Below are 15,828 nucleotides of genomic sequence, written 5' to 3'. Positions count from 1 at the left end.
TGACATTTTCTCCTAAAAGAAACAAAAAGGAGTCAGAAGAGTTGTGTTGATGTTTTATTCGTAAGGTAAAACATTTCATTCAAAAATAAATTACCAGAGATCTTTAAAAGCCGGACAGACGTCGTCTCCGACCCACTCATCACAATCTAAACGGTTTCCTGTCAGAAGCCAAATATTCACACGATGAACGTTCGTCCTCGGAGAAACTAACGGGAACCTAAAGCAGCAACTTGTCGTCTAACGAACCACAAACTGTTAAATTAAGAAAAAAAAAAAAACACAGCCACTGTCAAGTGATTCACTATAAAACGTATTCAAAGTTTATTTAAATATTTAATCCAACATACATGCCCGCTCTGTGATATGTCAACACAGACAGAGACCGAACAGGACTGAAACACTGTGGATGGAATCAATGTTAAGAGCTCAGACAGATGTGATGCAGCTGTTTGTGTGTTAACTTCAAGAAACAGAAGGGAGCAGTACATTTCTACACTTCATTAAATTACATCAAGTCTGGACACCAGTGGAAAAGTGTTAAAGATTTAGATTTGAGAGAAAGAAAAAAAGATTTGGATTCAGATTTTTAGAGAAAAGAAAAATAAGAAGAGAATCTTTTGACAACTAAAAGGAAAGGTTTTAGAAAACGAGTTCAGCAGTTAAATACAAAGCTATAGCCAGCAGCCAATTAGCCTAGCTTAGCATAAAGACTGGGGGTCAAAGCTAAGCAGCTTCAGGCAGTAGCCTCATATTTATCCAACAGATTTCAGTGTGAATCGTCTCATTAAACAATTCCCCAAGAAAGCAAATAAATGGATTTTTCCGCAATGCCTGAATTTTCCTGTAACAGTGATTTGAGCTAAAAAACTCCCTAAAGGCAAAAAATCTAACGTGCAGCCTTCATGAGGTCGGACGAGAGGAAGCAGTCGGAGCTGAGGTGTAATGAAAGGCAGTGGAGGATACCTGACTAATCGCTGGGCTCTAAAAGCTCTTAGCTTAGCTTTTATGCTACAACACAGCACCATGCAGAGGATCTGCTACAAGACACTAGAGGCCAAATAAAACACGTCAGTTCTAAAATAAAGAGCCCAAAAAAAGTCTGCTACAGTCGTCTTCAGTATGACAGAGTATTCAAGAGTGAGACAGATGTGTACAGAGGTTTGACTTTACCTGGTGAACACAACCTCCAGATTTAGAGATAAAAAACTGAATGAATGGAGGCAAGCAGGTGAGTTATTAGTACGTCAGAGGAGAAATAAATTACTTCATTTCCTGTTCATTTCAAATACGTCGGGAGAAACTGAATCGATTTACCATAACAGGCTGGAAATTGAACTGTTAAGACTTAACTCGTTCACAACAAGAACATGTGATTCCGCACTGACTTGAAATCTTAAAATCTGTTTTCTGTTTTTTACTGAGGTAACGAAAAACAAGAGAAAACAATCATCTCACTGTTACTGTTCTCAGCTGATTGGTCACTTGTGCTTGTAGGAAACGTTCCTGCACCGTGAGCTCTGAACTGTTTGTCCTGCGACACTGAGCCGTGAAACGCACAGATAAGTGTTTGCATCTATTGTTGATTACAGCTGCACAGACGTGACAGATTTCCCTGAATTACAGCTCCATCGCAAAGCCAGCAAAATGGTGTGTGTGTGTGTGTGTGTCTACAGTGTGCATTACAACAACTATCCCAGCGTGGCACACAGGAGGAGATGATCTTCCTTCAAGGTTTTGGCAACAGGCCGAAGCTGCCGGCTCCTCTCCTCAGTCCTTCAATGAACGTGCAGTTTCTGCTCTGAGGCACAGGGGGGCGATGAAGAGCAGCACAGACGGCAAACAGGTCAACGATGTCATGGTGGGTGTTTTGGGGGGGGAGAGAGAAGCTTTGGTGTTGAACTAGTTCCACAGTTCTAGGACTGAAGATGTTGAGCGAGGAGGGGAGGGAGGATCAACGTGATGAGGAAGAGGAGGAGGAGGACGAGTGTCAGTGAGTCTTTAACTTGGTGTGCTGCGAGCCTTGTTCTGTCAAGCTGGCTTTGAGAGAGTTAACCACCGTCTGTCTGACGTTGTCTTCCATATAATGTTCACTTAGCGGCTTCAAAACCTGCAGCAGGGGAAAGAGGAGAGAGGGAGAGAGATTTTATTTATAGGACAAAGAAGTTAACTTGTCTAAAAACGGATAATTAAAGGGGACAAGGAAACTGAAAGAAAGTAAGTTAGGGAAGAAAAACCTTAAAAAGGTAAAAATCACTGGAACCAACATGCTGAGCACAGACGAGCAAAATGAGTCACAACTGAACAAAACCTCTTCAACTGAAAAGAACTTAAAACCAGAATCATCCTTTCCACATTCATCAGAATAAGATGGATAAAAACCGTTGGGGCGAGTTCCACGTCCTCGAGATCCTGAGAAGATTCGCTCCTGTCAGTTTTCAGAGCCAGAGGACAAAGTGTCAGAGTCCAGCACCATTCAAGTGAAAGTTAACCAAAGAAAGCAACAAACTGCAGCAGCTTCAATATAAGGAGGTTGAAGGTTTGACACTGAGTCCACTGGTCACTGAGCAGCTAGTAATTCTTCTTGTAGTTGTTGTTGAGAGGAGTCAGAACGCCGAGTCCCAGCGTCGCTGCTGATGGGAGTGATGGGAGGAGAGAGGCGGGCCACGCCAGGCGGCTCCTGACGGGCTCCGAAAGTTTGAAAAACACCTGAGAGGGAACGGGAGAGTTACACAAGGGAACAGATAGACGAGCAGAGAGATGAGACGGATCCAGACGTTCAGAAAGAGGAAGTTGAAATCAGGAAGAGACAGAGCAGGTCCACATTGATACGATTCAATTTGTATTTAAATATTATTTAGGTGTTTTTTCCTTGTGGGCAGAGGTCTTTACAATAATCACCTGGAAATGATAAAGATTGTGAATATTTTGTCACAACAGCTTAATGTTGACAGAGTGAAAATAATTAGTCTTGACCTCAAACCACACAAATAATAATAATACAAGGAGAGCGGCAGAAGGAGTTGAAGGAGAAAGTAAAGAGAAAGGAAACAGGAAATCTGACACGATGTTGAGGACAGAAGACAGAAGTTCAGAGAAACGGGAAGCGACACGTCTCACCTTTCTGACCATCTGCTGCAAAGCATGTGAGGGGGGGAGAGAGACAGAGGGGGAGGAAGGAGGGTCAGACGAAGACGTCAGAGGAGACACGAGTTTGTGGTGGATCACAAACGCTGATGAAACACTTGCAAACAAGGAATGAAGAGAGAGTGAGGAAAATAAAAGAAGGTGCTGACAGAGTTTCAGTTTGGAGCTGAGAGGTGACACACTGGATATGAGGTGACGTGGATGATGCAGCTGAGAGAAGGAAAACTGATGGTCTTTAAAACACCTCAAATAAAGGGCAACATGAGGAACTTCAAGTAAACTAATACAGAAAATGACAGTGGAAACACACACACACACTTATTGTTCCAACCCTGGAGAAAGAAGATGATATGAAACTTGATGCGAGTCTAATTTCAAAGCTTTGACTTCAACGTTTTTCTTTTTAAACTCTTTCTCAGGTCAGATTATGTTTAAGTGAGAAGTGATGGTGCTTTAACACAAACACTTGAACACTTGAAGAAATGACCCCAAGAAAAGAACTGAAGAAAACAAAACAAAGCTTAAGATCCCATGAAACCGCTCAAGTATCAAATTGTAAACACACAAATCTCTCCCCTCAAATTAACCTTAAGAAAAATGAATCTATCTCATTACAAAGACGGTAAATTTAAATGAAAAATCGAATCTAAATCCAATATTAAACACAGACTAATACTGGACTTTTACAGCAGATGCAGATATTGATATTCAAGTTAAAAACCTTGAACGATAAATTAGCTTTTAAACATAAAACCAGAAAGTACTTGTTCTAATGTGACACAGGCAGTTGAATAAAAACACGTCTGTCCTGTGACACCAACCATTTTCACAACTGATTGTTCTGATGGATTTTAGCTGATAAAGCTCTGAAATAAAGTTACTGTTAAAATTGAACTTTTAGGTTTTGGAGAACTATGATAAAAAAAATACAACCTGAAGACATCATCTAAGACTCTAAATAATCACATTTTATAGTCAAAACATTAACTTCCTCTAAAATCATCACATTCATTTACATTGTGGTTTTTCACGCAGCAATTTCTTACTTATGCTCTGATACCAAACTATCTTTGATGACCTTATATTTGCTTTAATATCTAATGCGTTTCTATTTTCCAGATCTTTTCAGTTGAAAAACATTTGACCTCAAATCTATTGGCTTCAGCTTAAAGTACCAAATATAACTAATATGATCTTAATACCTAAAGACCACAAGAAGAACCATTAGAAGACATTTGACAAGTTACATTCAAACAAATCAAAAGTGAGCGAACCTGGACAAACACACACATCGTTGACCCACCTGTTCCCACAGTGTATCGGCCACCAGGTCTATCATCGCTCCCACCTCCCGAAACTCTCCAGAATACTTCACGTACGCCCAGGCGCAGAGTGACAGCAGCGCTATGCCCATGACAAAGTTAGCCAGCGATGCTAAGGTGCTCAGGCCGATGAAGCCCGTCACCCCAGACACCACGTAGGTGACAAACATGACTGCAAACAGCGTGGCGGGGGTGCGCGCTGCGTAGAAGATGTTCTTGCCGTCGTTGTGTTTGGAGAAGTTGGTGTAGGCCTCGTTCAGCTCGGACTCCAGCTGGTTCTGGTAGCGCTGGCAGAACTCGTCGCCACCCATTTTCTTCACGGAGCGGAAGTAACCCACAGAGTGCTCGCGAAACTCCTCGTGGCAGCGCTCCAGGTCGGCTGGGGCGATGTATGGCTTGTCCCCACCGCACATCTGAGGGGGGCATAAAAGTGACAGAGGAAATTAATTTGACTGACTAAACTAATGAAGACAAAGGTGTTTTCAAATATTACAGTAGCATGGAACTAGGATGTTGACTAGTTTGCAGGATTTCTATTGGATATTAAATGATTTGAACGGCTGGGGACTCTTTAAAAACAGACACGTCCTTACCAGCTCCATGTTCTTGCCGTACATGTCTTTGGCTCCTGCCACAGCCGTCAAGTTATTGGCTTCTGCCGTCGCCTGAGAATTGGGAGACAACAAAAAAAAAACAATGAAAGTCAAACAGCAGAGGGTGAGGCAATGGGTATTCAATATTCAACTTGGCCACAGGATGTCACTGAACTCTGAATAAGCTCTTTCAGGTTTGAGACACTCACCTGCAGCATGGACTTTGGGTGGGGCAGCTCCTCACCTTGGTAGATCTTTATGTAAGCCTGCAGGAAAATGAAATACAGATAATCACACCAGTGTTTCCAGTAAAATGTAAATATTTTGGCAGCAAACACTGGAACAAGCTGGTAAGTATGAGGTTAGAGCCCAGTCAATGGGTTAGTGTCCTGACAACATTTAAACAAATAAACAAAACACAAACACAAACACAGGATTTAAGACAAACAGTGAAAGAAAATTCACTGCATCTATAATCAAGTAGACGTGTTCCTTCCACTTGTGTGTCTTTGTCAAACCGGAAAGTTTAAACAAAAAATTTGCAAACCACAATTTTAACACGTCTTCATTAATGCGGTTTAAGTTTTCTCCTTTTCTCTACAAGGATGCCACCGTTTACAGTCGACTGTGGCAAATTATTTAAACAAATTTTGTGCCGTTTTATTTGGACAAGGCAGCCGAGTGTGTTCTTTGAGGCTTTGTAATTATCTTATTGTGACATACAAACTGTGAAAAGCAATGGACTTATGTGAAATCCTGCAGGACCTTGAAGTACTCCAGGAGATCTCTGCAGGTGACTTTGTTGCCTCCGATCTCCTTCACTACCAGTCGCTCTGGGGCCAGGAGGAGAGGAACCAGCTCGGTCAGCTCCCTCTTAAAATCACCATCGATGTCTGAAACACAAAAACATTTATCCTCATTGTCCCATCGGAGCACGACACTTCGGTCAAGCAGGCTTTAGCTATCACTCTTCATCGCCTCAGGAAGGGAGGTTGTGTTTCCGTCTGATTTCAGTAGTTTTAGTGTAATCTTGCTAACTGACAAAACTTGATGGAAGGATGTGATATGGGTCAGGAAAGAACCCATTACATTTTGGTGTGGCTCCGGAAAAAGGGCAGATACAGGTTTTTTTTTTAGAAACTTTCTTTAAAGTTGTGACATAGAACGTTATTCAACATTTTTGTTGATTTCTCAGACAATAATTTGTAGATCTTCATGAAAAAATCTGCCATGTTTAGGCGACTGATATTTATGACTGTGTGTAGTTTGGTGGAGATTCAAATAAAAAATCTGGATCTAGTGAATTTAAATGTGATTTCATAAGGGGACTGTTGGGCCTTGGTGGCGTTATGTGTTCTGAGTTCTACTTATTTATTCTTTAGTACGTATGCATGTTCCTGTTTATCACACCTTTCAGCCTGCCGTCAAAGTAGGGGTTGGTGGCCACCTTGAGGCCAGGATGTGGCAGCAGGAAGCAGCCGATGCTCGAGAAGCAGGAGTGGATGTGCTTCCTCACGTTCTGCAGCTCTTCATGTTGGTTGCATTTAACCTGTGTCAGCAGACAACAATGTGCTCGCTCAGTCAAAGTGTTAACTTGTCTTTGTCGGTTACCGATGTGTGAATTTGTGCACACATGCTGGACTAAGCAAACATCTGAACAGGCAATGACATTAGGTATGTTTGCGCTTTTCAAAAGGAGGCGTGGTGTCTCCGACAGCCAAGGTGAGTGTGAGCTGCTGCATTAACATCAAGGTGAACAAATATCAGGACAGAAGAATATTTCCTCTGTCCAAACAAGAATCCAACAAAAACAAATGTGCCTTTTTTTAAAGAATTGTTTTTTCTCACCTGTAGTCTTTTGTCCAAGAAGGCGTTGCCTCCTTCCAGACCGTAGTCGTGTTCATAAGGATAACTCCAGTCACGAATCAGGAACATCAGGGACTGAAACACACAACCAACAACGAGAGACACATGATATGTATTCTACGGTTCAGGGGACAAAATAAACTTTTAATTTTCTCTCTTGTTGTACAACTACATGCATGTACACACAGAAGCAGTCAGTACCTGGAAAGGTTTCAGGTAGATCTCTTCCATTGCCAGTCGACCATATTCTGTGAAAAGCTACATACAAGAGAAAAACAAATTACCATCAGAAAACAGGAGAGGATGATGCAACAGAGTTTGGTTCTGCTCTTTGCTGAGGGGAGGTGAAATGCCACAAACCTGCAGATGCTGCAAATCATCCTCCTGGATGTTCTGGGTGAGATTATACACCTGAAAACACAAAGTAATAAACACAACATGAAACAACTGATGATTTTTCTGAGCGAGAACAGGAAGAACATATTTTCCAAACTAAACATGCTTTAAGTTTCACCTGCACGGAGCTGGTCATTGTGCTGAGGGCGAACACAGTGGCACAGTCCTTTATGGTGGACTGGCTGTCGAACGCTCCCTGAGTGTCAACGAGGAGGACGGCTACCTGTTGTTTGTACATTTGTGTCAATGGAAACAAAAATCTGAGGGTCTTTCATTTTAACCATTTCTCATTTAGCTCGTTTGAGGACGATATTATCTGTGTGAAAACTCTCTACCTTGCTGCCGTCTGGCTTGTCGATCACAAACACTTCGCTCCAGATCTGAATCCCTGTGGTCTCCCTCTCGCAGCCTCCTCTCCACGTGAAACCTGTCAGAGGCTCATCATCACCTCCAATCCACGAATCACCCTGTGGCAAAGAGGGAAGTGACACAGAAAGACGTTTAAACTTTTTTAGAAGGGGACTAGCATCAGATCAGTAATCCGTACTGGTCTCTAAGCACAACATCTCCAAACCCTGTGTAAAGTTTCCCCTGCATATTCATAAAAAAAATGATTTTGTTGACCTGCAGTTTAATCTAACACCACCATCAGGTCACACTTTATCAAGTCTTACATAACCACCCTGTCATCTACCAGTGCAATGTTGACTGGGCATGTAGCTACTAAATGGGATGATATTAGGCCCAAGTAATGGTCTGTAAGTATAATCTCTCATTTGCCAATTTGCTCATCTAACAGGGAACTATAGCATCACACTCCACGGGAACAGGTGTGAACAGATCACTCGAGACACAGTAACATGAGACTCGAAGCTAGGTACAATGATACTTAGTCTAATGAGTATTTATATAAGAACAAAAGTTTAAATATTATATTGGCACTTGTCACTCTTTCCAAAAACCAGACAGTAAAGAATCAATAAAAAGCAAAACACTGTGACCTTTTCCCTATTTGCTGTTGACAAGTGAGGAGAGTTTCTGACCACAAACAGGAAATATAAATGCAAAATATCTCATTTGTAAGTCAAAGCACGAGGAACTGATTCCGAGTGGTGATGTTAACAGAGTGGATCTCTCCTGCACAACTAAACCCAATCTGATGACAGAACAAGGAGTGTTAGAGTAGCAGAAATATGATGTGTAACACCAACTGCTGGATAGAACTGAATATACTGAACAGAATAAATAGCATCAGTGTTTGTGGAAAAATGTGAACATGTGCAGATCAGGTCAGACTTGCACATAACGCTCATATTCATGTTGCCCAACAGCTGTGAGAAAGGGTCTTAACATTCACTCCTCCTTTCCCATGTGTGTGTGTGTGTGTAAGTTGATCCTGGCTTCATCTGTGTCAAGCTGCTGCTAGAAGGTCTGGCGAAATAGTTGTTGATACTTGAGTGGGACAAAGTTGTAAGATGTACTCCCAAGAGAGTGCGTCTGTATGAACTGTGTGGGTATGCAACGAACCACTTTGTGTCATTCAAAAGTATTAAAGCATGAGACCCAACAGAAAGAACTTGTCTTTGCTTGTCACCGTGTGGAACAGATGCGAAAACTGGTTCCACATTTATGTCTTCATCTGCCTTGTTTGTTCATCTAGCCTATAGGTCTTGTACATTAACTTGGCGCATATAAACCCTTTTAGCATTGATATCATAGTTAGTTGTGTTGTACACTGACGTGTATTATATTGAGGTCCTGCTAATATTCTGCCAAACAGGTTTTTAAGGACGTGTAACACATCAGGACTGTTGAATAGAAATGCATGAAATTGTACCGTTAAAATTAAACAAGATCCAATAACAATGTCACCTTATATTCAAATTAGAAACAGATCCCAAATCCCCAGTTTCAGCTAGTGCAAGGACCCATAGAGATTAAATCAAAATATCTTTTTGCATCAATTAACTGACAGCACTAAAATATTCAATAGCCACAGTCTTAAATTCTTAGTGGAAATTACTTTATTGTTCCCTATATAACAAACATTGGATAATGTGAATTTGTGTCCTTTTGTTTATATACCCTTGTATGTCCAGAGGCAGCGTTAAACCCCCACGCCATCTCACCTGACTGTGCATGTATCGCAGCATGAAGTCCAGCAGGAAGGACTTGCCCTTGCGGAAAGCCCCTGCCACAGACACCACCACCACGTTCAGGTCCTTCACGTGATCTTGCAGCAGGATTTTCTCCAGCGCTGCGGCGTCCAGCTCGAAGCTGTGCTCGTCCCCGTTGGCCAGGACAATCTGGATGGGCTTGGCCTTTGCTTCCTCTATCAAAGCCTGAGGACATGAGGTTTCAATCAATCAGGGCATTCAAAGGCTTGAGAGAAGTTCAAGGGAAAACACTGTGATGACGAGGCAGGTTACTTGAAGGAGACGGGGAACTGAAAATTACAATGAAGTCAGCATACCAAGCGACTTCAGGAGTATGACAAATAAATGACCACGCTGGAATTGATTTATTATAATAAAATACACAAAGAGGCAGACTATTTGTATTTTAAAACATTTCATATTAATGCTTTGTAACGAGGTAAGGAACTTTCTCTTTTCAGCTGTGAGCACCTCTGTAGCTTTAAGTGTTATCACCAGAAAGTACATAGTACATGTAATAGTTCCTGCTCTTGTTCATACAGAGTTCATCTTTCTTCTTGTTCCTTTTTCCAATCTTTCTTCAGGATTTATGTTCGAGCTGAATCCTAATTTTTCAAGCTCAGATGCCAAATGTTGATTGTTTCAGCTCCTTCAATGTCTTATTACATTTGCCAAGGAGGTTATGTTTTTATTGCCATTTGTTTGTATATTTGTCTGTCAGCAGGATTAGCGGAGGGGTGTGGCATGACCCACAATTCGGAGCTGATCTAGATAAACAGAACCCGGAATTTATTTCTCAATTTCTCTAACATGGCGTCTTAGGGCGTTAGCAATGGTAGAGGTATGCACTCTTTGAGTTCCATAATGTTATTATAAGACATTTGTTTTGGCTTGTGCACTCAGTCTCCAGGCTCTGGGAAAATATTATGCTCAGTTCTGGTTAGATATGTTAACCATGCTCGTTAATAGACAGGAATATGTCAGCAAACACATTTACACTTTACCTCCTCTTCGTGAATCCCTTCATCAGGTGAGGGGGTGCTGCTGGCATTTTTGCCAAAGTTTGAGGCCTTGGTCCTGGGAAGGAAATCATCCTCCAGATCTTCGGCCTTGGCTAAAGGAGGCCTCTTCTTATGCTGAAAAATGGGGACATCTTCCATGCCACTCAAGCCTTTGGATAAGACAACAAGTAGAAAGAAAAAGATCAAATTACAATGGGTTAGATAGCTCCATGCTGCATGTTAGTGTGCAGACGATGGGCGGAAAGTGACAAGAGGGAGAAGAATGTGGAGGCAGGGTTATCTGGCCAGTTTCATTGTAATAAGCCACTGTTCTGAGTTAAAGAAAAAGGGAAATGTCCTATACGGGTCAAATTCCTAATTGTACCAGCACTCTGCGCTGGGCTAAATACTGTTATCCACTCTGGTCTACCCATCTAGGTCAAGCTTGAAAATAGCATAGCACTGAAAATCACAAAGGACCAACAGAAAGGTCACAAGAGAAGGAGGTAACAAGGACGGCGCTTACACACTTTTCTTCTCTGTTATTTTGCTGCTTCTGTGAAACGTGTTTCCTCTAAAACCGTCAGCCTTCCTGCCTGTCACACTGCCACATCAGCAGTATCACAAATAAGCCTGTCTGCCATATGTTCACTAATGTTCATGTCAAATAACGCAATCAAATCAAATAAAAATTATAATTCTTTTCTTTATCAATATACAGGAATCTTTTATTGATTTATCAGTCTATAAAATGGTGAAACTGTCCCAGAGCCCAAGGTGATGTCTTCAAATACCTTGTTTTATCAAACCACAATTCCAAAACCCCAAAAAGTTTATAAAGATATGAGTTTATGGAATTCAAAAAATATACAAATCATTTTCTTAGACATACAACAAAATGAGTCACTAATATTCAAAACAGTTGCTGATTAATTATCTCATAAACTAATCACTCCATCTTTAATAAGTCTGTCTGACCATTTTGCGACAATTTCGAACATTTTAAATTTCAAGAAAGTTACGTCTAATTACTCTATGATTCATGTATCTAGTGCTGCATATTTCAACTAATTTCATTATTGATTAGAGGCCGATTATGGTCTTGATGTCGGAAAAGAGTGAAAAAATATGATTCTAACAATTGCATTTCCTGAAGTCCAACGTGGCATTTTCAAACGTCCAAACAACAGTTAAAAAATATTCTGTTTACTACGATAGAAAAGCAGCTCGCAATCGAGAACCTGAAACTAGAAATAAAATGTTTGGTTTGGATTAAGATGACACTCCCTAACAGTACGCCCTGAAAGTGGCAGGCCACTTGGTCAATTAAACAGGTATAACAAGTATTGTGCATTGCTCATCCAAATGTTTTAGTGATTAGACATAGAACTGCTCTAAAACGTGGGACCATATTGTCTCATAACTTTAAATCACAGTCAACAGAGTAATTAATGGGAAACACTGTGGTAAACACAAGGTTACACGAGCAGGCTTCCATTCTGACTGGTAAACGCCTGCGTCAAACGCTGAATGGGTCAGGTGATTATACGGCAGTTTATTCTGACCCAGACTATCACAACCTTATTTGAATTTTCTATAATCAACCAACTGCCAAACCGCACTGGTTTTATGAGACGGCAGCTGTCCCACCTTGAGTGATAACAGCATCCTGGCGTTAGCGCAGGGAGAGAAGGTCGTACATGGGACTGAAATGATGAGTTGACTCCTCAACTCTTTTGATAATCAATTAATTAACGTTTTTTAAAATAGTTTTTTTTTAACGTTCACCATTTCATGTGCTCCCACCTCTGCGCTATTTGCTTTTGGCTGAAAAGGACCAATCAGCATCCGATGAGGGAAGAAGTACTGCCAGTCTTTGGCGTGACAACAGCGTGGAGCAACAATGGCGGCTGATACACAGGTCAATGCTGCTGTAGCATCTGTTGGACAGAAACTAAAACAGGACATCAACTTGTTCACCAATTACTAACTCAATGATTAATAGTGAAACATAAATGAAAACTAGAACAAGGATATTCAAGGATCAAGTCGGACGTGGTGCAAATGTCCAAAGGGCAGCAGCAGTGCTGTGCTCGAGTCTGAGATGCTGCTGTTAGCGCTGGGCTGTTACAGTAACCTGCTGCCCAGCAAACAAATTAGCCCTGCACATTTCCTCAATCTGTTGCAGTGCAGCTCCCCAACAAACCCCCGAGCAGCACTCAGCAGGATGAAGTGGCACAGACTGCAGCCACAGAGGAGACCCACACAAAGACACTATTCTGCTGGGACTGAACTGTGTTGCAGCAGAATGTGGGAGGAAAAAAAAACAAAACACACAAGCATGTAAGGAAACCTAAGAAAGCCAGTTAAAAGCCATGAGTTTGCTGATATGCACGACACTCACATCATGATAACGTGGCCCATGCACTGTCCTACTCCTCAGCTTGCAGAAAACGAGGGCAGAACTAAAATTAGCCACCTTACCTTCCCTTATCTTAGGGAGGCAGCTAGCAGAAGTTAACTGGCCTACATGTTTTCCTGCTCACACACAAAGTTACCTAGGGATGTGTTTGTGCATCATGCAGACAAAGTGTCAGTCGTTCCACTTCTGATGGGAGTCTATCTTTAACTATGCACGGTAAGAATAGCGAGTGTCTACCTCAGCACAGCGTCCCAAATCAGGTCTGCCTCCCCTGGACTCTAGCACCATATCTGAGGCAGTCTCTGATAAGGCCACGGTTCACTCAACTTAAAGCAGCTGTCTAAATGCGTGAGGCTTCACACTTTAAAGAGGTGATTTCTCCGGCTTTTTCAAACGATTGAGTGCAGGAATGAAGAAATGAACAAACATTTGGGATTAAGGTCGCAGAAAATACATTTCACGTTATAATTTGGATTGTAAGACAACGTGAAAGAGAGCGAGGAATCCACTGTGACTTATTGAAATGCTGGTACAATGACTTCTCTGCAAACCAGCACCCAAAGGACAACCTGACTCTGCCTCTCTGGACTCGATTCAACGAGGGCAAACGTTCAATTGCAGCAGAGCAGACCAATCGGGAGTCTGTGAGGACAAAGTGCAGATTAAGAGCAGCCTCAGTTAGTGAAAGCTGTTGCCACAGAGTCAGCTGGCCTGCGTGGAAGTAGACATAAGGGTTATCATGATAAAGGGACTCAGTATATCAGCGATGAGCCTTGAAGACTGAATATTTACCATTTGCTAACCAGTCATTACTCCATTTGTAAAAGCAAATATTATCTTAATTGATTAACCTGCAATTTTGTCTAAATAAATGACAGTGAACTGTTAAAAATGTTCTCCCAGACTGAGGTGACTTCTTCAAATGTCTTGTTTCGATTGACTGGCAGCGAAAGATTTAACCATCATACATAAACGAGAAAGAAAAACATATATACGCCTCATATCTCAGGAACTGGAAACAGTAAATGTCTGATGTTCTTGCTTTTAAAAAAACTACAAATTCAAATTCTTCTGTGTTTCAGCTTGTTGCAAGACTTCAACAAACCCAATCAACTTAACATTATCGTGATCTTTACTGTCCCGTGTCAACATGATGAATGGTCAGAGCAGATAAAAGGGAGCCTACTGTTATCTGACTTCTGTTTATAGGACGAGTCCATTATCAATGATCCACTTTTAATGACCGTAGAGTCCACACAAGTGCAAACTTGAGTTCTACCCAGAGGGTCCGACTGAGCCTGGATCAGTCCGCTGGCAAACTGAACCCACTAATTATAGGTTCTTTAAAAATATCCCAGTCATTAGTGGGATGAGAAGATTAGCTTGTGTGTGTGTGTGTGTGTGGACTGAAAACCAGTGAACACACACACCGGGGCAGTTTGAACTGATCCCGGCTGTAGAGGCTTGTTTTGGGGGTAAAGACCCCCCGGACCCCGGTGGTCCTCCGCGGGGCCAGGTGAGAGTGACGGGCCCCGGGACAACATGAGCCGACAGGTGTCGCGCTTGAATTCTGTATCCGGGTCAAGAGACAGTTTTTTTGTCCCAGCTCGAGTTACGGAGGGAAAACACGTCTCCGCGCACAGAAAGCGAACAATGACCACAACACGAGTGTCTCTGGGGTTAATTCCCACAGTTTCCACCGGGTTAGACTGTGTGAGTTTAGCGGAGAGGAGGCTTGTTCCTGCGGGGGGAAGAGCCTCACTCCCTCGGTCAGTCAGCACCAGAACACCGCGGGTCTCCAACGGACAACACACCGCGGACTAACTGGGGGGGGGGGGAAGCGAGAGTTTAACCGGCGACAAATAAAAAACAACTTCACATCTCAACTCCGCCAACTTTAACTTCTCCCCCCCGCGACACGGATTCGAACAACGGCGGCTTTACCTTCGTCGGCGACGCGGCTCTTGTGTCCGGGCTTGAAGTGATTTCTGCCCCTCAGCCCGCTCACCTCCGCCATCTTGGACGACTGGGTTTCAAACGTGCGTGTGTCTGTGACGTCACGGGAGCTCCTCTCTTGTCACGCTGCGCCCGGAGCTCGCGCAGCTGCCGCAAAGTGTTTCCCTTAAAAAACAAAACGCATCGCTGTTTGTTTGTTTGTTTTTAAAACTCACGCATTCTTTTCCGTGCATTTTCAATTTAAAACCTTCAAAAAAAATTAAATAATAATATGCTTCCTCCAGCCTGAGGTCAGGGCTGCAGCGAAGGATTTGGCTCCCCCCCTGCAAGAGTATCGGTCTGTGCAGGAAAGCAAGGTCGTGTTCTCAGTTGGGCATCAGGTGTTTTGTGCCAAGGAAAAATACTTTGCATTTTTTTGAGAGATTTTCTTACAGCCCCACTGTCAAGATCAGTTTACGTTTAATAACAAAATATGGTCATCGTGATGTCATTTATACACTATGATGTCACTAAAGGCTATTGTCCACAGTCATGCAGGATGCAGAGATGCAGAGATGCCTCCAAAGATGCATCCTTGAGATATGCTTGATGAGGATAACTTTTCTGATCACTATAACTTTCAGATTGCAAAGAATATTGGTCTGCACAAGGGTCATGTCCTCAGTTGTGCGTCTGGAAAAATCTGAAGTTTTGTGCAAAGGAAGATGCTTTGCAGAGATGAGAGATTTTCTTCCTGTCACGGTCAGGAAATAATGCGAAACATAATGTAAACAAATCAGAAATTGGAGCAATCTAAAGGTTTTTTAAGGTTTCTACGTTGTCAAAGCAATTCAGTGATGCTTATGTGCACATGTCAGGTGCATAGAAAACAAGTAATTCTCCTTATTTAATTTTCAATTAATAAATAAGTCAAACATGTTTATGTCTCCCTAACAACCTGATATTAATCAATATTCAGGGTCATTCTTTAAA

The 15,828-nt window shown here is 42.1% G+C and overlaps 1 protein-coding gene across 4 annotated transcripts; it reads right to left on the bottom strand.

Annotated features, from left to right (window-relative positions):
* Positions 1–41: 41 nt before the first annotated feature.
* On the bottom strand, positions 42–15,139 carry LOC118119427 (atlastin-2). 4 transcript variants are annotated; one of them, XM_047342175.1, is made up of 15 exons: positions 14,845–15,139; positions 10,482–10,648; positions 9,451–9,663; positions 7,657–7,788; positions 7,440–7,544; positions 7,286–7,336; positions 7,127–7,183; positions 6,908–7,000; positions 6,470–6,608; positions 5,825–5,952; positions 5,269–5,325; positions 5,060–5,131; positions 4,448–4,879; positions 3,118–3,132; positions 2,130–2,706 (listed from the first exon to the last, which is right to left on the bottom strand). In XM_047342175.1, the coding sequence occupies exons 1-15, from the start codon at positions 14,915–14,917 to the stop codon at positions 2,569–2,571; spliced, it is 1,872 nt and encodes a 623-aa protein (XP_047198131.1). In that variant the 5' UTR covers positions 14,918–15,139; the 3' UTR covers positions 2,130–2,568. The 4 variants fall into 4 exon arrangements, with proteins under 4 accessions (XP_035029300.1, XP_035029302.1, XP_035029301.1 ...); XM_035173409.2 differs by lacking the exons at positions 2,130–2,706; positions 3,118–3,132 and adding an exon at positions 42–2,107 and having other exon boundaries at positions 14,845–15,113; XM_035173411.2 differs by lacking the exons at positions 2,130–2,706; positions 3,118–3,132; positions 14,845–15,139 and adding exons at positions 42–2,107; positions 12,963–14,719.
* Positions 15,140–15,828: the final 689 nt, after the last annotated feature.

This window comes from Hippoglossus stenolepis, chromosome 12, assembly GCF_022539355.2.
Source record: "Hippoglossus stenolepis isolate QCI-W04-F060 chromosome 12, HSTE1.2, whole genome shotgun sequence".
Lineage (NCBI taxonomy): Eukaryota > Metazoa > Chordata > Actinopteri > Pleuronectiformes > Pleuronectidae > Hippoglossus > Hippoglossus stenolepis.
This window is presented reverse-complemented; position numbering and strand designations above follow the sequence as displayed.